General features: G+C 34.7%; 3 protein-coding genes and 1 pseudogene across 4 annotated transcripts; 2 read left to right on the top strand and 2 right to left on the bottom strand.

Moving 5' to 3' along the window:
* The first annotated feature begins 1,957 nt into the window (after positions 1–1,957).
* On the top strand, positions 1,958–2,845 carry LOC148198446 (uncharacterized; annotated as a pseudogene).
* Positions 2,798–4,011, bottom strand: LOC148198445 (uncharacterized). The gene is made up of 3 exons (XM_088114930.1): positions 3,867–4,011; positions 3,240–3,456; positions 2,798–3,174 (listed from the first exon to the last, which is right to left on the bottom strand). Coding segments are annotated over exons 1-3 (483 nt in total). The 5' UTR covers positions 3,869–4,011; the 3' UTR covers positions 2,798–2,910.
* Positions 3,500–6,783, top strand: LOC148198444 (uncharacterized). 2 transcript variants are annotated; one of them, XM_088114932.1, is made up of 4 exons: positions 3,500–4,121; positions 4,205–4,361; positions 6,133–6,224; positions 6,588–6,783. In XM_088114932.1, the coding sequence occupies exons 1-4, from the start codon at positions 4,009–4,011 to the stop codon at positions 6,640–6,642; spliced, it is 417 nt and encodes a 138-aa protein (XP_087971058.1). In that variant the 5' UTR covers positions 3,500–4,008; the 3' UTR covers positions 6,643–6,783. The 2 variants fall into 2 exon arrangements, with proteins under 2 accessions (XP_087971058.1, XP_087971057.1); XM_088114931.1 differs by having other exon boundaries at positions 3,501–4,121; positions 6,529–6,783.
* Positions 6,784–10,221: 3,438 nt separating this feature from the next.
* On the bottom strand, positions 10,222–14,775 carry ABCI15 (trigalactosyldiacylglycerol2). The gene is made up of 6 exons (XM_047292107.2): positions 14,586–14,775; positions 13,248–13,865; positions 12,788–13,117; positions 11,402–11,517; positions 10,691–10,781; positions 10,222–10,617 (listed from the first exon to the last, which is right to left on the bottom strand). The coding sequence occupies exons 2-6, from the start codon at positions 13,764–13,766 to the stop codon at positions 10,525–10,527; spliced, it is 1,149 nt and encodes a 382-aa protein (XP_047148063.1). The 5' UTR covers positions 13,767–13,865; positions 14,586–14,775; the 3' UTR covers positions 10,222–10,524.
* Between the last annotated feature and the right edge of the window lie 7,927 nt (positions 14,776–22,702).

Below are 22,702 nucleotides of genomic sequence, written 5' to 3'. Positions count from 1 at the left end.
TTTTCGGTTTCTCACTACCCGAAACTTGAACCATTCTCCATTCACTAATACAAAACATACTTTTTATAGCAATTTTTTATACTTATTAAAATTCATCAGGTGTAAAAAGTGATATGATGGTAATATGATAAATATATCAAACTTTTTTATACCGATTATATTAAAATAAGGTATAAAAGTGACATGATATAAACTATAAATACTTTTACACCGGTTATAATAAAATAAAGGTATAAAAATCATTTTTTCTATTAAACCTAAAGTCGGTATAAAATTAAAGTTAATGACAAAAATGTAATATTGGAATGTTTTAAGGTTTAATCATTCAGGAAGTCCCTTTTTTGGAGCAGAATCTCAATTTCGTCCCTTATTTTTTCGGTTTCTCAATTGGATCCAAATTTTATGAAAATTGCAACAATTGGGCCCCAACCGTTAAATTGGGCCCAACGCCGTTAAGCTGTGTTTGACGTGGCACGCTGGGTCCCGTTTTGTAATTGACGTGGCATTAGGGATTGATAGAAGTTTGTTTGACATGGATAATTATATTTATTAAAATACAAATAAAAGTAAAGTATGAATGAAATATAGGGATTGGGATTGAGATTCAATTTTATGGAATTAGGGATTGGGAGAAGTTTGTTCTGAGATTGAGGGGTTGTTGTAGGCTTCGTGCAAAGGTCCATGAAATTCACAAATTGGGGTCTGAAATTGGGGATTTAGGGTTTAATCGAAGTTGACGTTGATAGAGAGCGTGCTTTTGTCGTCGTGGTTGAAGTTGTGGGACCTTGTTCCGCTGGAATCTCGAGTGGCCAGGTCAGTATAAGTTTGGTTTTGTATTGATTATTGATTACAGAGGTCATATGTTGTGTTATTTTTATTGCGATGTTGGGTTGTGGTCCCTGTGGTTGTATTGTGTTTCATTTTTTATTGCGTTGTAGTGGTCCCCCCATGTTTAAAGTTGTTTTTCTCTGTGTGTGTGAGTGCGTTTTGTTTATGGTGTTAATACATGTTTTGTCGTCATGTGATTGCATTATAGGTGTGTAAAAACATATATATAGTGTTTTGCGTCATGGACGAGGATATTGAGGTTGTCTTTCACCATGGAGGGAAATTAGTTAATGATGGGAAGCTTAAGTATGAAGGGGGGGAGACATTTAGGTTTTTGTTTGACCCAGATGTTTGGAGTTATTTCGTGGTTGTTAGTGTAGTAAAAGGTTTGGGATACGATGGGTTTAAAGATCTGTGGTACTCTGTAGGAGGGGCTTCAGTGTTGGATGATAAGTTAGAGTGTTTGTGTGATGACACTGGTGCCATGCATATGGTTAATTTAGCTAGGCTGAATGGTGAGGTGCATGTGTTTGTGATACACCTTGTTTCTGAAGCCGAAGTCATACATATGCTGGAAAATGTTGGTAATGATGAAGGACAAGTTGAAGAGATGACTGATGTTGATGGTGAACAGCAAGAGATGAGTGATGTTGATGGTGAACAACAAGAGATGGGTGAAGAACAAGTCCAAGTTGAGGCTGTTATGGAGGAAGAGGGAAATGGGCTCCAACAAGTTGGTGTTGTGTTGGAAGAGATAGGTGATGTTGATGGGCAAGTGGAAGTTGAGGTTGTTGTTGAGGAAGAGGTCCATGGACTTGATGAAGTTGGTGGTGTGTTGGAAGAGATAAGTAACATTGATGGAGAAGTGGAAGTTCAGGCTGTTGTAGAGGAAGAGGTGCATCAAGTTGAAGTCCTTGGTGGTGTGTTAGAAGGATATATGGGTGATGTTGATGGAGAAGTGGAAGTTGATGCTGTTATGGAGGAAGAGGTGCATGAAGTTGAAGAAGTTCCTGCTGTGTTAGAAGAAATGGGTGATGTTGATGGAGAAGTGCAAGTTGAGGTTGTTGTGGAGGAAGAGGTGCATGGAGTTGAAGAAGTTGGTGGTGATGGTGAAGATGAAGGTGAAGAAATGAATGAAGTTGAAGAAGATGTGGAAATCCAAAGTTGGAATTCCTCTTTTGATGGAAATAGTGAGTGGTCAGAGGGGCTTGTTGATGTCAATGTTGGTTGTGATATAGATGATGATATACATGTAGATTTGGAGGGAAATATTCCAGTGGAAGTCCAAAGTGTGTCAAATGACTTTAGTGGACCATATTCCAGTGGGAGTTCTATGTTTAATGTTAATGTAGAGGGTGGGAATGATAGAGGTTTGTCAGATGATGAGTGGGAATCTGAACAATTAATTAGTGATGAAGACAATACTGATGTAGAGGGTTATGGGAGTTTTGCAACATTTGTTTTGCCAAAAAGTATGGTTGACTTCAAGTGGGAAGTTGGGACATATTTTGCTGAAAAATAAGACATTTTGGATGCTATTAAAAGTTATTCCTTGGATAATGGAAGAAATATTAAGTTTGTTAAGAATGATAAAGAAAGAATGAGGTTCAAGTGTTTGGGTGCAAAAGGTAAATGCCCATGGAAGTTGTATTGTGCTTATATGAAGGCAGTCAAAACATGGCAACTGAGAACTATGCTGGACAACCATACCTGCAGTAGGGAGTTCAACCTTAAATTAATTGATGCCAAGTGGTTGAGCAAGAAGTTAGAGAAAACAGTTAGAGAGAATCCAACAGTTAAGGGTGCGGATATAAGGGAAAAAATTCAAAGGAAATGGAACATTGGTATTTCAAGGTGTATGGCTTATAGGGCCAAAAACATAACAACAGAGCATATTGATGGGTCTTTCAAAGAACAGTATAAAAGGTTATATGATTATGCCCATGAGTTGGTTGCAAAAAATCCAGGCTCAACAATACTTTGCATTACTTCCTTACCAAAAGTTACAAACTTTTGAAGTCAAAATAACTTTGCTTCAGTGCATCCTGAGTACATTCCTTCATAATTACAATCAAAACACTTCTATGAACGAAACAACACTAGTGTAACTACAATCATGTTCACAACACAAAGAACACAAAAAATCCCTAACAACACGTTAAGCCTATTTTCCAATTTCTTCACTGACAAGTCTAAATCACTTATAATCTTCCATCCACTTTCCATTGCTTCTCTGTTCAACAAAGTCTCAGTCTTGCCTTCACGCTTTACACTGGTTTCCCTTTCCACAGTCCCATCATCAGCACACCATCTGAAGTAATTGCAACCACCATCTTCACCACCATTCTGAGAGAAGAAAACATCAATTATAGCAGCCTCCAACTAAAAAAACAACAACAAAAAAACCTTACCTTGAACTTAGGGCAGCCCCAAAATTGCTTGCCTCTGTTCTTAGATGTTCTCGCAGTTCTCACAATACATTTCATCCCACAATAGCAAAGCGAACCACCACTGCTACATCCTCCTCGACCACCAACACAGACCACATTATCGTCTTTCTTCCGCCACCCACTGCATGACGAAGACAAACAACAATGGGCCATCTTCAACCACAACGAACTTATCCACCTTCGAAGAAGAACAAGCTCAATCAAAACTCAGGCTGTTATTAGGGATTCAAGCACACATTTATACAAATTTATCTCCCTTCCACTTTTCTCCCACACTTTACTAAGTTGTTTTTTTAATAAAAAACCTAAATGCACATCAATCTGACACGTGAATTCAAAAATGCACCCCAGCGTATCACGTCAATTACGAAAGGAGATCCAACGTGACACATCAATTACAAAACGGGAACCAAGGTGCCACGTCAAACACAGCTTAACGACGTTGGGCCCAATTTAATGGTTGGGGCCCAATTATTACAATTTTCATAAAATTTAGATCCAATTGAGAAATCGAAAAAATAAGGGACGAAATTGAGATTCTGCTTCAAAAAAAAGACTTCCTGAACGATTAAACCATGTTTTAGTTACATCTTATTTTCGTTTCGCGCTTCATCCTTCTCTCTCTCTCGCCGCAGTGGGGATGACTGCCACGCCTCTTCTCCTACGTTCCTGGCCTCTACAAAATCTCCGACGAGATCCTCGTCAATACCGTTGACAGCGAGATCCCTCCATGGCAGCCTCTACATCCTACGTTCCGTCTACCGTGCAAAGCTCACCAACATCTTCTCCACCGAGTTCATCGCCAAAATCGCCGACGGAAAGCGCAAGAAGAAGTATAAACAGGTATTCTTTTCAACGCTTCAAGTTTTCATCCATTTTCTAAGTCTCATCCTTCGTTGAACAGTCCTAGGGTTTTCCACCTACAGCTCCCTCCCACACGCCACCGCTACCATCCATCTCAGGGCTTTCTCCACGAACGTCACCGATAAGCCCTCCGTTTGCACAGCCGACGAACTCCACTATGTCTCCCTCTCAAATTCCGATTGGAAACTCGCTCTCTGGAACTATAACCCTTCACTTCTTGTTAGTTTTCTCTCTTCACATCGCAACTTTTTTTTATTCTCCTTCCCATAATCCCCATCCTGAATCTTGTAGTTAATGTATATGTATAACTTTAAATGTGATTGCTACAGTTGCCGCCTGCTGTGCTGCCATAGGAGTATATCTGATTATGAATACGTATATACTGAGATCAATACAATCATTTTTTATTAGTCCATGCTTGTTTGATTCTTGTCTGCACATACAGAACAATACGTATATGAGAAGTATAAGGTGTGGTCTGATTTTATTTTATTTGTTTCTTTCCAATAGGAAAAAGACTATCCCTAGATGGCATGTATACTCTGTAAAAGGGAAAACCTTTATGATAGATATCCATTGGTAGTTATGATAGATATTTTATTTGTTTAATGTTTAATGCACACACTATTTGATTATTGCCACATAATCAAAAGTTTTCGTGTTTTGTTTTACATGAGACTCCTGTTTGGGGAATGAGAAACAGTGTATTTATGTAATTGTTGTTAATTTGGAGTCATTAGATTAGTTAATTACTTAATAAAGCTATTTGAATGATTAAATTAATTTCCTAATTGGAAAGACATTTAAATTTGTGTTGCTAATTGTGAAGTTTCTGCTTTATCTCGATCTTTGAGGCATCTGATCCGTTTATCCAATTGGGACCTCTTTTTGTGATGTTTTAGATTCGCATCCAATTCCAGAAAGGGAAAGATCACTGGAAAATAAATATTAGTTACATAATATTCATGATCTTTTGGAGTCACAAAATATTGTGATTTTGAGAGTTAAAAATACACAACTGTACATATTGCCACTTTATTAATGTACATTCTGTACAGAGGAAAAAGAAAAAAGGATCAAATCAAAGAGCCATGTTTAAATGATATAATATATATACCCTTTTGCCTTGGTTATTGCTTTTTAAGATACTTGAGAAAGCAATAGTTAGCTCTGATCTTGGTATGACTCCAAATAATGATGGAGAATTAATTAGATTGAGCATCCCACAGTTGACATCCGAAAGGAGGAAGATATTTTCCAGTTCCACTGATGCTGTTGTTTCTAGGTTCACTCTTTTATGAGATTTCTTTTGACCTCTCATTCTTTCTCTGTAAATTACATTCTTACACTCACTGTATGTTTATTCCTAATTGGTTCTAATTTCTTATTTAGCTATTAGAAAAAATGACATAGTATATATTCATGACCCATAACAACTTATCTCTACAGGAAAAAAGTTGACTTAGTATATTGCTGCTCATAATTCAAATAGAATTGTTTTTGTTATCAATCTATTTCCTTTATGAATTTCTACTATATTTTTTATAAAGGTCCTCTATACATAAATTCTAGTGAATATTTTAGGGTCTGGATGAATATGTTGATTTCATGTTGTCATCTGATGATCTTAAATAGTTTATTTAGGGTCTGTTATTGTTTTGTTATTTTTTTCCCCTAAAAGTGCATAAGTTTTGTAGAGGTCAAAAGTAATATACTTCTGGAAAAGTAAACCTTTACGATAGATTCACTTTTTTCGTTCAATCTTAAACAAATAAGCTTGTAAGTTATCGTTTAATCTAATTTTGCTTTTGTAGATAATTGTTTTTATAAATACTGTTTGGTTATTGTATAGTAATATTCCTATGCAAGTCATACATGAAATAACTATATATCTTGAATGCTTCTAGAATAAACAAGAAATATTTTGACTACGTTGCACCTATTTGTAATTTCCTTTGAATGATTGTTTATTTTCATTTTTTTTTGGTAGGTGGCTTTGAGAAATATAAGAAGAGATGCATTGAAAGCTTATGATAAACTTGAGATTGTGAAACTCTTGAATCTACTTGCAGACTCTTGCAGGTTTATGATTGTAGATATAGAAATCAAGTAAATTCACTGTCAAATTCATTTGTGATAACTTAGGGTATGATTGGGTAAAGAATTTAAAAGCAGTTATAAGTACTTTTGAATAAGTTGATTATATAAGTCATTTTTTAAGATCTTATTGAGATGGATGGAGATTGAGGTTTTTTGTTGGAAGTGAAATAGAGTTGAAGAAAAGAAAATATTGAAAAGTTTAAATGATTATGTTCTCGAATGGAATAAATTAAAACTGATAATACAGAATCTTATAAGAGCAATCTTGGTCTTCATTTTGTTGCAGAAAAAATTTGAAAGATTGTTCAAATGAATGCAAGTCTATGATCCATTCTGTTTCTGCAGGAATGCTTCTGGGACCATTACTAGCTCTTTTAATGTTTTGATGGTTCTTGTTTAGTTTTTTTATGCAGCAGGCATCTTTGTGTATTAGCTTTCATATTAGAGTTCTGTAAAAGTTTCACAGAAAATCTATCTGGAATTGATTTAGACTAGTATCTGTCAGATTGAATTGCACTGCAACTTCTATTACTGTGATTCAGGACTTGGTGTTACTAAAATTTTACTCATGTCATGGTGGTAAGTTGGTAAATTATTACTGTAGAAAAAGATTGAATTGTACATGTTCAAGGACATTGAAGTAGAAGTTCATCCTTCGCTTAAGTACCCTTCAACCTATAGAACCCAATCTTCTATAGAGTGACCCAACCTCTCCCAAATTTGACTTCGCTAATTACTAACTCTCCTTCAACTTAATAAAAAATCATTCACATAAACTGAAACACGTTAAAAAAGACCATTTTGTTATAGTTTTTTATTAGTAAACCATGGTTTGGTTTTGATAAATATGGAATATAAAAAAGAAGGACATTCACACAGCCATAATTGAGTTCGACAGAAAAAAAAAGTCAAGATCATAGATAAAAATGGAAACGCTAGTAAACAAACCTCCACAACGAAACCCATCATACATAAGTACTACCCTTGAGATGCCCATGACATGTTCAAAAAGTACTTTCAAACCACCACCATTTCGTCACCAGAGATAAAACCCTAAATCAAAAGCGCATTTCGACATATATTTTGATTGTGGGAACGAGGAGAGAACTTATGGATGTAAATATAAGAAAATTATGTTAAAACCCTTATGGGCCGACGTAAATTTATGCCAATTATTTACAAAAATGTCATTTGTGCATGTTTTATATGAACTTTACAACCCTTAACATGAAAGTTTTGAGGTATTTTTCGTTTTGGAGGTTGGAGCTTCGTCACAATTTATTCTTAAAAGACGTCTTAAAGAGTGGAAGGAGAATGGAGTATTTAAATTGTCTTTATTATCGACTTCTAATTGATGTGAAACTATTGGACATACCGGAACATAAGCCCCTCAATCAAGGTCTAAGAGGAATAATGGTCAATTTCTGATGTAGAGCTTTAAGTGAACCGATGGTTCGTCTTTAAAACTCATTTTCAGTTTCACAATGGATGTTGATATTCCAATCCCAAGCCTATCAACTATCATCATTAAGGTTAATAACTACATATATAAAGTATTGTTCGTTTTAAAACTTAAAATTTCGTCACAGTTTTTTCCTTAAAGACACCTCCAAAAGTGAAAGAAAAAAGAAATATTTAAACTACACCTAGCTTTGACTCCTAAACGTAAAACTATTATATATTTACTTAGATAATATATTTTAATGGAATTATTTATCACAAGTTTATTTGCATTATCCTTAATATAATAATACTTGAACCATCAAATTTGCTTTATTTCTTATTATTTTACATCAGGTATGTTGGAGGTATATTATCTTGTAACAACCCATCAAATTTATTCTCGAATTACATTTCAATAATAAGATAATTGATATTAATAATACACAAGGTTTTTTTTAATGAATTTGGTCCTGGTAGTTTATTGGAGTCAAAAGAAATTTAAAAATGTATTATATATTTTTCACTTATAAGGCTTTAAAAAAATCGTTATAGAAGTAGTTGTAATTTTTATAAAATTATTTTTTCACTTTAAATAATTTAACAATTGATTGTATAAACTCACGTACCCGCACTTCAATATTTTACAATTCAATGTATTTTATTTTAAACTAAAACCTAGAAAAGTTTGTAAAAAGATATTAAACATAAGTAATTGAAAAGTGTTAAAAATAACTATCCCCGTAACAAATAGTAAATATTAAGTGAGTATAAGAATTTAGTTAGTGTCAAAATACAGTGTCTTCAAATAAATACTTATATAATCTGTCAAAGCACTGATTCAATGTTTAAATAATATTAGTGAAGTTATTATAATATTTAAATAACATATGGAATAATATTATAAATTATGGTGCTTGAAATTAAAATAAAAAATAAGTTTGAAGATATTAATACATTTAAAATATACAATAACATTTAAATAAAATATATTATCATATTCAAATTAAAATCTTAAAAGTATACAAAAATATATTTATTGATAATAAGATATTAAATTTTTAATGCAAAGATTAGGCTAAGTTGACTTTCCATTTATTTATAAAAATATCTATCCTGAATTTGACAATGAGGTTTCTTGATTTTAAAAACTATAAATTCAAATTTTAGTCTCAATTTTTGACGGTTGATTTTAACTAACTTTATCTCGTCTGGTTTATATTTTATTTTCTGAACTTTTGGTATTATCTTTTTACTGTGTCACTAAAATATATTAATTTATTTTTAATATATTTAAAAATAATAAAAGAGATTCGGTAAAAAATCAAAATTGCTCTAAAACTCTGTTTACCATCTATGGGTAGGTGAAGCCTGTGTGCCTTGAGCTTAGTTAATAAAAGTTTTAACTTCACGTCGAGTTATTATTACAATAATTTTAAAAGTTTATTGAAACTGTATCATACATTTACTTAGCAACATATTTTACTAAAATCAATTTTAACAACAAATAAGCTGGTAACAATATAAATTTGTAAAACTTAAATATCTTCTAGAACGGGCTACTCCACCAAAAATAGACCATGTTATAAAGGTTACAAATACACCTGTATGGTCCCAGAATCCCTGAACCTGAATCCTAAAATAGATAAATTGTCCATAGAATAATCCAAACGCATTTAATACCTACTTTGAATTTTTTGTAGAGTTTTGAAAATTAGATTCCAAAAATTGGGCCAACACTCTTAGGAAGTTTTATTTCATTAACAAATTCTCAAGGCTCTTAGAAAGTTTTATTTTATTAACACATTCTTATAGTTTAGAATACTTGGTATCTCATAATTATTATATTTTTAGATAATTATTATACCTTTAGACTTAAAGATATATGATGTAAAACTTGAAAATTATAAATAAGAAGACAAAAAAAAGGCTTAGGAGCTTAGATTTTCTGACTAGTTATCTTTGAACCAAATTATTCATTTTTTATATTTGTGTTCTTGTTTAGGACACTCAGCTTTTTAATGAAACAACACTCTATTTTTAACCACACGAAACTTGATTTCTGGTTACATTACATGATCTAGTGAGTGAAATGGACAATACTACTTTTGTATTATGCCCAATTGTATTATGTGGTGTGTTCATTATAATATATTCAAACAACAAAGAAAGAGCTGTGGAATATTACTACCAAAAAATTGACCATATGAGAAAATTGGAGCCAAAATTAAATACGTTATACATTGCTATACCTACCACTAACATCTCGATAAAATTGTGTATATACAAAAAGGGCATTTTGATATCTCTATCACATGCTCAATTATCACAAAAGGGGTTTAGCTGAGTCAAATAGTTGTGCAGTGCGTGTGAATAGTTATAAATGTACGTATACTTGATTGCTTCCTATGAATAAAAACTAAGGTTGTATAGATATCAGATGACCATCCATGTAAACCTGATGATCATAGCTTTATATTTCCAATCCAATGGCTTTTTCCATTTTCTAGGTGATTTAAGAAACAAAAGGCTGTAAGCATTGTAGCTGAAGTGTGTCAAGTGAGTGACAATCATTAAGAGTCACCTACATGATCCACATATGAATAACAATTTCAGTAAAAGAAGAATGTGTAGATAGCAATCAGCTTCCCCAATCAATAACATATCTGCAGCTCATTGTAGACTGGGAAAAACAAATTTCTATCACAGTTGAAAATGGCACAACATAGAAACAACTCAGAACAGTCACAAAATACTATTTACTCCTTCAATGTTGTGGTAGGCTAAACACATTGGAAACAAACTAATTGAATTATATTCTACTTTAATTGGAATGTGGACCTCACAATAACCTGCTGAGGGATTTGATAAGTAGTTTCAAATTCTTTCTGGTAGTTTCATCACCAGTGAAACCCAGAATATCAGAGCTAACATTCTGCAAAAAGCAACCAAAAGAAATCAATCAGTTAGTTACACTTTTAAGACATTTAAAATCTAGAGGGTCCTACCTCAATGTTCTTCAGCGTAAAAATAAGAGTATATATAGACTTTTGGAGCAGTTCAGTGTTCTCAGGGGTCATAATGGATGAATGTACCCTTCTGCAAAAGTATTGAATGATTTCGATTAATTAGAATTTAGAATACAACAAAAGATTTAAAGAAACCACTATACTTAATGTTCTGAGCTTAAAAATAAAAATTAAATGGACATATTATCAGTTCAATTATCTTAACCATTATTGTCATGGATCTTCAAGGATAAGCAATGGCCCTGGAAGTTTGACATTATTTATAGAGAACCCTCAAACAAAATCCATTTCACATTTTCATACAAAAACCCAATAAATATCCTTATTTTTCAAGTTGATTTTGAAACTAAACGAACATATCATTTACCATTTATTATCTCAAAGAAGAAAAGAAAGAACCCCCAGATAATGAAATTAATAATATTCTATATCCATTTTGTTCATCTTTCTACAGATTATTCTCCAACTTTTCCTATCCTAATACTTTCTCTTTGTTTAAAATTTTCTTTTTCATTTTGTCTGCATTCTATTCTTTCACACACTCACACTCCTGTGTAAGACAACTTTTGATGCAATTGCAACGTTTTAGGGATAACGATATAAATAAGACATGTTACAAGTAACAATCACGTCTATCTATCACAATGCCAAATTAGAGATGCACAGATGGTAGAGAGGTTACAAACTTACCTCAAATCATCAGATGCTTGTGTAAGGCTTCTGGTTAAATTCTCAACTTCCTTCAAGAGGTTACTATCACGAACTTCAGTCAACAAAGGTTGAACATCTTCAGCCATGGCTTTCATCTGTGACATCACTACATCAAATGGAAAATATGAGTATGAAAATCCGAGATAGAATAGTATGGTATTAGTATAAGAGGCAACAATATACACATACATACATACAAACGACAAAAACTTGAAAGCCATAAATATGGTACAGGTGCATTTAACAAAGACACTGAAGTTCATAGATAATTTCATTATCACTTCGAGTATCAGTCGCAAAAGTATACTTGACATAAGATGTTAGGTTCCTGAGTTGAAAACCTAACTAAAACAACCTAATCACACACACAAACAAGAATTAACACTGTAAAAAGAATGGGTATTTGTATTGATATTCAAAGAAAGTACACAAATAGCGCTAATGGACGCCTAATCCTCCTCTTAGCCCTAACGGAGACCTAATCCCCTCACAAGGTTCAAGACCTATCTATACTAAGAAAATGACTCCGTCACAAAATTACCAAAAGGCTTATTTATACTCTCTCTCTCCCCCTAATAGCCTAACAAACTTTCCTGCTCTTTACTTCTATCCTAAACCCATTACCCATTATACCCTGCCACCCCATATCCTAACATAAGATGTATTACTATATTATTATTTAAATGATAACGAAGCCAAATGGGTATAGTCCATAATAAGTTCCTCAGAATCTGGATAAAGATAAGATGACTTTATATGGAATATGTTGTTTGTTTTTGCATACAAAAACTCGATGCAATTGCAGCCACTGGGCTTTAGGAGAATGGCCCAAAAAATACTAAATAAATAACAAAGTATCTATGAGAACGTGGATATTGAGTATCCAGAATACAACATATCTTTGCATAAGTACTTCCATTAACTTAAGAGTTACATAAGGTCCTTTAGGCTTACTGCAATCGGTTTCTTGGTGTAGCTTATAAAAATAATCTCTATATTGCTTATAAGTTTTTATGATTAAATTTAACGCATAAGCCCTCATGTGATAAGTGCTTATTGAATAAGTGTTTGATTATGTTGCTTAACCAAACATATCCTAATTAGTAAAATCTGCAACTTATTCTGAAATCTACAATCAATATAATAAGAGCATATAATAAAAACAAATTCCAAAATCAAGAATTTCAAACAAAAAATTCTAAAGCATTAATAAAAAAACTTGTTCTAGTTTCTAGTGCTGCAATAACTCAAAGTTGGGCAACCATCCATTTTGTATTGGCAAGAAAATTGCTTGATTCAGCAATCTACTTCAGAGCATATTTTACAATCAATCGAGCACAGTAACATAAGAAAATTACATCACACCTTTGTAAGAAGTGGTTTCGCTTCTTCAATAATAGAAGCAGCTCGTTCAGCCAATGAATAGCTATTAGCAATGCCAATTTTCTCTACATCTTGCCCAAGACGAGTAAAAATCCCAACCAATTTATCCAAACTTACTCCTTCTATACCCTTAATCTTTTCTCTATCACACACAATGAGTCCTTCTTTGGAACATTCTTGGTCAAGAGGTCCAGTTGAAGGCGTTGGAATAGGATCACGAGGAGTAATGTCAATTATAGTTTCCATAAGAAGACCTGATTGATTAACTTCAACCAATGAATTCCGTGGTATGATTGTTTTATCGTCTTCAATCTGCAAACAAAAGAAACCAAAGTTTTAAACTGATATAGCACACGAACTAAAATAACAAAGTTCAAAGTTAAGCAATATTTCAATTCAAACAAGGTTTCATATCCATCCCAGAGAGAAAGTAAAGAGGCACCTCAACTATAGCTTCAATACTTCTTAGGGAAGGATTCACACGAATGACATCTCCAACAGTGACCCCTCTGATCCTCACAGGAGTTCCAGTGGATATTCCACAAGCCTGATCAAACTCAAATGTTGCTGTGTACTTCCTGAATTTGGATCGCATTTGGAAACCCTTCAACCAGGCCAAACTAAGAGCAAACAGTACTGCACCTGAAACTATAAACAATCCTACCCCACCTTCCCATATGCTTCTTCCACCAAATCCAAAATCGCCTAATGGACGCATCGTTTGCCTCCAAAGGCTACGAGGAATATCCAAAACAACAGCAATAGGATTAGTTGATCCTGAAGCTGGCGATTGTTCAATGTGCCCTCCATCTGCTGATGTAGCTCTTATGGTGTTGATTTTTCTCAGAGGTCTAAAGGGAAGGCAGGGCATACAATTCACAGAAATTCCATGTAGAGTAATCCGGGTCGAAGATAAACCACTTGGCAAAGTTGAAGCATGCAATTGATAGTTCTTAATCATCTTTGACCAAACGTTCTAACTCACAAGGACTAATACCTCTGAATGTTGAGCAGGAAATGAGTCAAGAAAAACCAAAGACTCCAGCAGCCAAAAATTGCCCTACAAATAAAAAATCACAAAACCCTGATAAAATAATACTCGCATAATTAAGAGGCAAAACGAGATGAAAAAACAAGAGTCAACAAAGAAAGACAACACAACTCGATTCCGATGGTTATAAACAGTAATTATTGAATGAAAACTCAAATTGATTAAAATGGAGCCAACATTGAATGAGATATGCAAAAAAAATAATCCACAAAAATAGATTGAGATTGAAGACAAAATGTCTGTATATTTGGGAACCAATTAATTCCAATAATAATTGCTTCTTTCTTTAACTTGGCACAAAGCAGAGAACAGTAAAGAGATCGATTTTCCTAAAGCAAATAAATAAAACAAGTCGCTCACTAAAAACATATACATATACCTATCACCTATCCTAGACACTAATAAAGTAGCAGATATGGAACAAAAGTCATCAAATTGATACCTCAAAAGAAAAGAATCAAAAAACAAAAATCTGGGTTTCCACCAGCACCCTACGCCCATTTCAAAAACAAAATTCCTGTGCAGGAAACAAGAGAAACTTCCAAACCCAACTCAACTAAACTATGATACTGCTACCCAGTACCTGTAACGACTATCCACCTATTCGGAAATCAAAATTTTCATGGGAGCTGAAAAACCAAGCGAAAGTTCAAGGCGTGGAAGGGAAATTTCAGAAGTGGCATTGGCGGCACTGTAAGATTGAGGACTAAAATGAGGTTTGAAACATACCCAGTAATTGAAACGATAGAAGAATAGTGATTACTGGCTCAAGCTTTTCATTTCCATGTAGTAAAAGAGAGTGATAAGGGGTTAGGCTATACAGATCCGTATGCAATAGCAGGAGCCATGGACGGTGAGTGAGAGAATACCAAAGAGAAAGAGAGGGAGAGAGAGAGTCAAGGAGGCTCGTGGAACATACATACACAGAGCCCAACATTAATCCTATAATGGGCCCAACCTTATTTTCTGCTAAATGAACAAGGAGTTTATGTTTATTTTTCTTAAATACGTTTTTACTCTTTTAAATAACGAAAAATTTAGGTATATGTTTAAAAACTAATTTTTAAAATACTTTTTTTAAAATAATTTGATATAAAAGTTATTCTTAAAATGTAAATTGGAAATAAAATAAAATTTAGATTAACATAACAATTATTATTAAATCTTAATAAATAAAAAATTTATATTTTAAAATAAGGTTTAAATTCTCGAATGGTCCTCGTATTTGTTGGGAATCTCAAGTGGGTCCTCGTTTTTTTAACGGTCTCAATTGGGTCCATATACTTGTAAAATTGAGTCGAATAAGTCTTGTCTGTTAAGTTTTCATAGACGGCGTTAAACTATGATAACGTGTTTATGCTGATGTGCATTGTTTGATTATGTGGAATTTTTATTTAAATTAAAGGATTATGACATGGCAAAATCGAAAAGGGAATTAGGGATTTCAAAACCAACTGCGTTCTTCTATACGTTCTTTGCAAAAGTTTGGAGGAGTGACCAACTCTGGGACCATCCCTTGGACTGTTTGATTTATGGCATTCACCTAAGCCTGTGGAGGCTTTCTTGCGGAAAACAAAAAAAATGTACTTCAATTTTTGTTATGTCAAGGAAAATGTTCTCGCATTTTTTTTTTCTAGTGTGGAAAATTTTTGACATGTTATGTATTCCCAAGTTCTTCTTGTTGGAGAGTATGTGAGATGAACATGTAAAGTTGAGATCTTTTCAATTATCTTCAATCAGGAAAGTTTGATTTTTTGCTATCGAAATTCCCTTTGTCTTTTGGTTTTTGATCTCTCTAACCTTTTCCGAAAGATGCTTCCTTTTACTGATTATTTAGAGAATATTTGAAATTAAACTATTCATTCACAAGGGGACAAATATTTTGGTGTATTTGTGAGTCACTGAATCTGGTTATTCAATATGTTTTTTTTATTGGGGTTGATGGTTGCAGCTACCCCACGAACGTTAATGGCCATGAAGTTGTCGAATTCATTGAGATCCAAATATAGTATGGATGAATAAGATCATGTGATGCTAGCGTTGCTGAACATGATGTCTAAGCTGTTATATTTCTCTATTGTGAATGCCATTGTTTCTGCAACTTCATTCTCGTCTCTTACATCATAGTGTCGATAACTCACTTTATCTGAGCCAAATGAAGTTGTCAAACTGTGACCCAGTTGGTCCTTTATGTCTACTATGACCACAAATGCTTCGTTTTCCACGAATATCCTCACTACTTCCACTCCTATTCTGGTGGCTCCGCCAGTGACAATAGCCACCTTACCCTGCAACCTAAATATAACACAATTTCTTTAACAAAGCCATTGGGGTGAAGAAATCCATGGTGTTCTACAAAGGAAAAGCTCCTATGGGAAGAAAAACCAAATGAAAGATGAACGAGTACAGAGTCATCTCCAAATGGATGAAGAACGCGGCTGGTTTCCAAATCCCTAATTCCCATTTCAATTTTGCCATGTCATAATCCTTTAATTTAAATAAAAACTCCACATAATCAAACAATGCACATCAACATAAAAAATGTCATCACACGTCTGTGAAAACTTAACAGTTTGGCAACATCCATATTTGCCTTTTAAGAAACATCCATATTTCAGGGAAGTATGTCCCCAGTTGCCATTTATATTCTTTCATTCTAATTGGCTCTGAGAAGATCCCAAAATCTCCATATCGGGCTGTTTCATGATCTGAGTCATCACTTAAATAAATACTGCCACAACTATTAGATTCCCACTCACTATTAGATTCCCACTCACTATTAGATTCCCACTCACTATCAGATAATCCCATGGCCTGTACATGCTTCTTTGGAGTAGTACATCCACTTCCTATACCCACTTCATCAAACAAACTACCTTCGTAGTGCTCTTCTTGGGGTTGTTCATCTCCATGCACTCTAACATCCACAAAATCATCTTCACTGACAGAAGCGTCTTGATCAGAACCTATCCAACTACTAACATCAAATTCATCCTGTCCATCCCATACACAACCACCAACATCATCTTGTTCATTCCCTACACCACCACCAATGATATCATCCTCACCATCCCCTTCATAACAAACACCATCATCACCTTCACCATCCTCACCAACGTCATCAACCTCATCTTCATCATGTTCACCAACTTCAACAACTTTATCTCCATCCTCAGCAAGTTCTTCTTGACCATCTTCACCAACTTTATCTTCACCATGTTCAAACAGTTTACCTTCAGCATCCTCACCAACCTCATCACTTTTATGTTCACCAACATTAGCAACTTCACCTCCTCCTTCTTCAGGAACTTCTTCTTCACCCTCCTCACCAACCTCATCATCGTCATCTTCACCTTGACCATGATATTGAAACATATGAATATAATCAGGTTCGAACACCATGTGAACCACAAACAAATGAGCTTGACCATTCAATATCGCAATGCTCACCACATGCATTGCTCATATGTCATCACTTAACAATTCCAACCTAGCTTCTAAAACATAACCACCCACAGAAAACCGCACCTCCTTAAGATTTCTATATCCCATCTCCTTCAGTATGGCTAAGATTTCAAAATAATTCCATCTGTCTGTGTCAACCATCAAGGTACTGGTATAACCTTCATTTTATCTAAATGACCCATGACTAGTACAAAAACAGCGTATTACGTCAGTTATTTTTGGCTTTTAACAACGAATTCGAGTCCAACGTCATATCTAGTGACGTGAATTTTACGTCGAACATTACTCGGCGATGTTACTCGAACAATTTGACGTCGAATGGATAGAGAATTGACGTAATCTTAATGTCATTTTGTACAAGTACGTGACCTTACGTCGATTAGTGAAGAGCGGGACGTCCAATATTTGAATAAATATTTATAGTAAGATTTGTCGTCTCATGTACGGTGGAACTGACGTAAAGTTGACGTCGATGTGGAAGATATTCGACGTAATGTTCACGTCGAAGTTCAAAGTGGACGTCAATTTTTGAATAAATATATATATTTAAAGGAATATTTGGCGTTCCGTGTAAGGGGAAACGACGTAATCTTAATGTCGAATGGATGGAGAATGGACGTAATCTTAACGTCGATTTTGTACAGCAATGTGACGTTACGTCCACTAGTAAAGAGCGTGACGTCCAATATTTAAATAAATATTTATATTTAAAGGAATATTTGACGTCAAGTATAAGGGGAAAGGACATAAGGTTAACGTCGAATGTGTCGATATATGACGTTACTGTCGATATAAGGTTAGTGTTGCATTATTATCGTTATCCACTGCATTATATGAACGTCATTCAGTGCATCGTTGGACGTTAAGATACATATATGAACGTCGAACAATGTATAATACGACGTTACCATCAGTGTTCTTTTTTGAAATTCGATTCATTTTAGCTCATTTAACCAAACCTGAAATACAGAAACCAGTTTTTCAATTCATATATATTCACATAATTAATTAATTTAAACCATGCTATCATCAATTCATCAATTCCAATTAAATAGTAAAACTAAAAGACGCTAATGCTATTATCAAAACTTAAAAGAACCCAGTTTTCCATTCATCTATTCACAATATTCATTTATTCACAATAATTTATTCATAGTATTCATCTATTCGCAATAATCTATTCACAGTTTAAAAGTTGCACATGTAAGCAAATGCTACTATCATGAAAGGAAAAACCTAAAGCTATAGCTATTTAAAATGTTTATTCAAGCGGATGCCTTGGGACTTGAGTCGCCGGACCTAGCACCTACACCTGCTAGGTACGAGCTGTGGAAGGCTGCTCGGACTAAATCTGATGGGAACATGACATCTTCCTCAGTTGCCCTGATCTCACAGAGAATTGTAAGTTCAAATTATAAGCAGTTTTTTGATTGTGTATCTATCACAGCATGTCTTCTAAGTAACTTGGTTTTTTTATGTGCAGGATGAGTTGGTTGAGCAGCAGACTCAGGGCACATTTGTTGGCCAAGGTAGGGACGACATTCTAACAACGGCCATTAGAAGGCCCGAGCACCCAGGACGTGTACGTGGAGTTCTTGGGGCGATTGGTCTTCGTGACTACTTTGGCCCTACACAGAAAACCCCTCAATCAATGAGTCAGGAGACATTGAGGCAGATGGATCTTCAGTGGGAGGAAAGACTCAACCAAAGCATGAGATCAATGGAGCAACGATTCATGGAGCAGCTACAAGAACAAAAACAAATACAAAGAGCGCTTGAAGAAAAGTTGCATTCCATGACGCAAGGCAACATGGGGGCCGATGAAACTCCCACACCACCTCGTGTCAGCACTAGAGGATCATGCTCTGCTGTAGACCCCACTCAATATAGTGGTCAATATGAGCTGTTGGTTGATGGGAATCCCCCACACATTGTGGCTGTTGGACGAGTGCTTGAGGGAGGGCAGACCATTCATGGTGTTGCCATATTACCCCAGCACGTGCGTGTGACCATTGACGAGGTTCGGGATCCCCAGGCTCAGGTGCCTGTACCCACTCCAGAAATTAACTTTGTGGGGGAGGCCATAGGATCATTTATTGCCTGGCCTAGAGCATTGACCATGTCCCACATCGCTACTCCACAGGTATAATGTCTTTTTCCTTACTATTTCTATGTTTATTCTTCAGATAATTGTTGATAACGCTTTGACGTAAATTCTTATCTTCAGTTCACACGTCCTCAGAAGTAGCCAATTCATGATACAGTCATACATGAAGATGATGAGATGGCTGAAGCGGAGGATGATCCTCTGTCAAAGTTAATGACAAAATTACCCAGATTGAAGAAAGCATATTAGAACTATACTGGGATTTGAGAGTATTTGGTCTTCCCCCACATGTGCCCGTTTATATCACATTCTCTGATGCATTGAAGGTGATTGGGGGAGACAGGATGTTGAATATTTCCATCATTCAACTGTGGTGCATGTAAGATAGTCAATTTGGTCTTTCATATTACTTTTATTTACATTGTTATAGTTTCTAACAACTTAACTTTGTTGTTTTAGGTACATGGACACAATCGTTGTAGACCAAGCTTTGTCTTCCATGTACGGATTTGTTGAACCTCAGACCATTCAACTGTCTGGTAACACACTTCAAAACAGACAACATTATTTGCAAACATGGATGGATGAGTCAAAAAGAGACGTATACCTTGTGCCATACATTAAGGGGTAGGTGTTGTTATATGTGGTCAGTTCATTATTATAGTTTCCTTAATTAGTTGAATAACTATTTGTCCTTTGTGATAGGTGATAACGGTTGAAAAACCATTATTTTTATGCTTAAATTTGATACCAAAAGCAACCTTTAAGACTTAGAAACTAGCTTGAGCTCATATTTTTGCTTTAGTTTTGAGAATAAGAGAGTTGAAAGTGAATTTAATGGTTTTGTGCAAGATTCCCTTGATTTTGTAGGCTAATTGAATGATTTGAAAGAAGAATTGAAATACCGAATGATTGGAGTGCTGAAAAGTCAACCAGAAACCAGAAAAGTCAACCAGTCAACCAGAAAAGTCAACCAGTCAACCAGAAAAGTCAACCAGTCAACCAGAATGCTGAAAAACCAACCAGAACGCAGAAAAAGTCTGACCGAGTGGCGCTGAGCGGAAAAATACCGCTGAGCGGCACTTTTCGGGTGTCGAAATCACCGCTGAGGGGCAAAACAACAGTTGGGGGGCAAAATGGATCATGCGCTAGTACCGCTCAGCGGTAAAATACCGCTGAGCGCCATTCTAAGTGGGCTTGGACCGGTTTTCTTTTGTTTTTATGGGCTTGGACTTGTTTTATGTTATTTTTATGCCCTATTTAAGAACTTGCACGTCCTAGGGTTTGTATCTTTGGCTGGAACGAAGCAAACACTCTCTCTTCCACCCCTTTGAAGGAGGATCTTGGATGCTGAGGCTTCCTCTTCACCTTTTTAGGGTTTTATCTTTCATTCTTTCATTGTTATTCATCTAGGTTCACCATGAATATGGTGAACTAAACTCTGTATGTTTGTTGGGGAATCAATGTAATCTTTTGAAGCTCTCATATATGGAATTTGTTTTTACATCTTTTATTTAAGATGTATGCTTTCTTTCATCATTAGTTAGGGTTTTTCCTCTTTGCTTAATGCTTGCATTGTTTAACTCATTCGATGCATGATTATTGGTTTTGTCGATACGGGCGCGTACGGGGAAGTCTAGATCCGGGGAATTTCTCCCAATATCATATTGGTTGTCGTTAAGCTCCTGCACTTATGAACTAATCATTAGGAATGCTAGGAATTGTATGAACTCGTGATTAGTGAGAAGCCTTCTTGAAAGGTACTTTAGAGAGTGGCATTAACAATGATGATTTGAATGTTGAATTCCTAAAATATATGAGAGTGGATAAGATGAAATTGACCCCCAACAACATATTCATACATTTATTTCATTGAAAGTGTTTATCTTTTGTTTCTGCCATTGATCAAAACTTCATGCATACATATTTAATTTTCGTCTTTTGCATATAAAATCCAAATATTTCGTCTTTAAGTCTTAGCTAATCAATAAACCACACAACTAAACTAGGCCGTGAGTCCTTTGGGAAGAACGATACTTGGTCTTACCAAGTTTATTACTTGAACGATTCGGTCATACTTGCCGATTGAAAAACAAGTTTGTGACATCATATTTTGGTGTTCATAAATTTGTCCATCAAGTTTTTGGCGCCGTTGCCGGGGACTCGTGGTTTAACTGGTTAATTTATGTGATTGTTGATTATCTTTGACTTTAATTTTGAATTTCTGTTTTTATTTTCTGTTTTTTATTTTTCGGTTTTTATTTGATTTGATTTTATTTTATTTGATTAGATTAGATTTTATTTTATTTTATTTTATTTTCTGTTTGTATTTTATTTTATTTTATTTTTCTGTTTTTATTTCCTATCTTCTTATCTTTTCAATTATATCCTTTGATTTTTTTTCTCTATCTTTTTGTGCTAACAATTGTTTTTAGGGTTTTGTGCCTAATGTCTGCAGAATGCAATTTGGTCAAGAATTTAACTATATGGGCACTCAATTCTACCAAAGTAATCTCAACCACTGGTGGGAACCTCACTCAAGCATGGATCAAAGCCAATTTTGGCAAGCTGCTGGACAATTTGAGAACTAACCACAACAACAATGGCAGCAACAACCCTTTCTATCAGGAAGTTTGGATAGGTTGGAGGACACCCTTCAACGATTTTTGAAAAATTCCGACTCTACTCAGAAAAGCATTGAAGAATCATGTAAAAGAATGGAGATGCAACTTCGTTACATCAATCAGAGATTGAATGATGATGTTAATACTGAAGTTAACCTTAAGGAGGAAGGGCAAGTCATTATCACTGAAAGTGACAAGATTCTTGATGAGGAAAAATTAAAGGGAGATGAGGAAAGGGTAGAGAGAAAAGAGAAAGAAGAGTTGAGTGAGAAAGATAAAGATGAAGAAAAAGAAAAAGAAGTGGTTGAGAGAGAAGAGAGAAAGAAAATTTGTGTGAAAATAAAGAAGTTGAGGAGAAAAAGAGAAGGGAAGAAAAAAATAAAAGAAAAGAAAAAGAGAAAATTTGGGGAGAGAAAGCGTAAGAAAAAGAAGATGAGAGGAAAGAAGAAGGAATCATATGAAAAATCCCATCCTCATCTAAAGAAGAATCATAGGAAGGAAAAGAAATTCAAGTGCTTTATGGAAATCTTCAAGAAATTGGAGATTAAAGTTCCTATGATTGAGACACTGCAACAGGTTCCTGGTTTGATTAAATTTCTAAAGAAGTTCAGTAGAAAGAAGAAGAAAAAGAAGATGGAACTTGAACTTTA

Source organism: Vigna umbellata, chromosome 5 (assembly GCF_029865625.1).
Source record: "Vigna umbellata cultivar VRB3 chromosome 5, Vumbellata_1.0, whole genome shotgun sequence".
Classification (NCBI taxonomy): domain Eukaryota; kingdom Viridiplantae; phylum Streptophyta; class Magnoliopsida; order Fabales; family Fabaceae; genus Vigna; species Vigna umbellata.
Note: the sequence above shows the minus strand (reverse complement) of the source record. Positions and strands in the feature narration are given on the sequence as shown.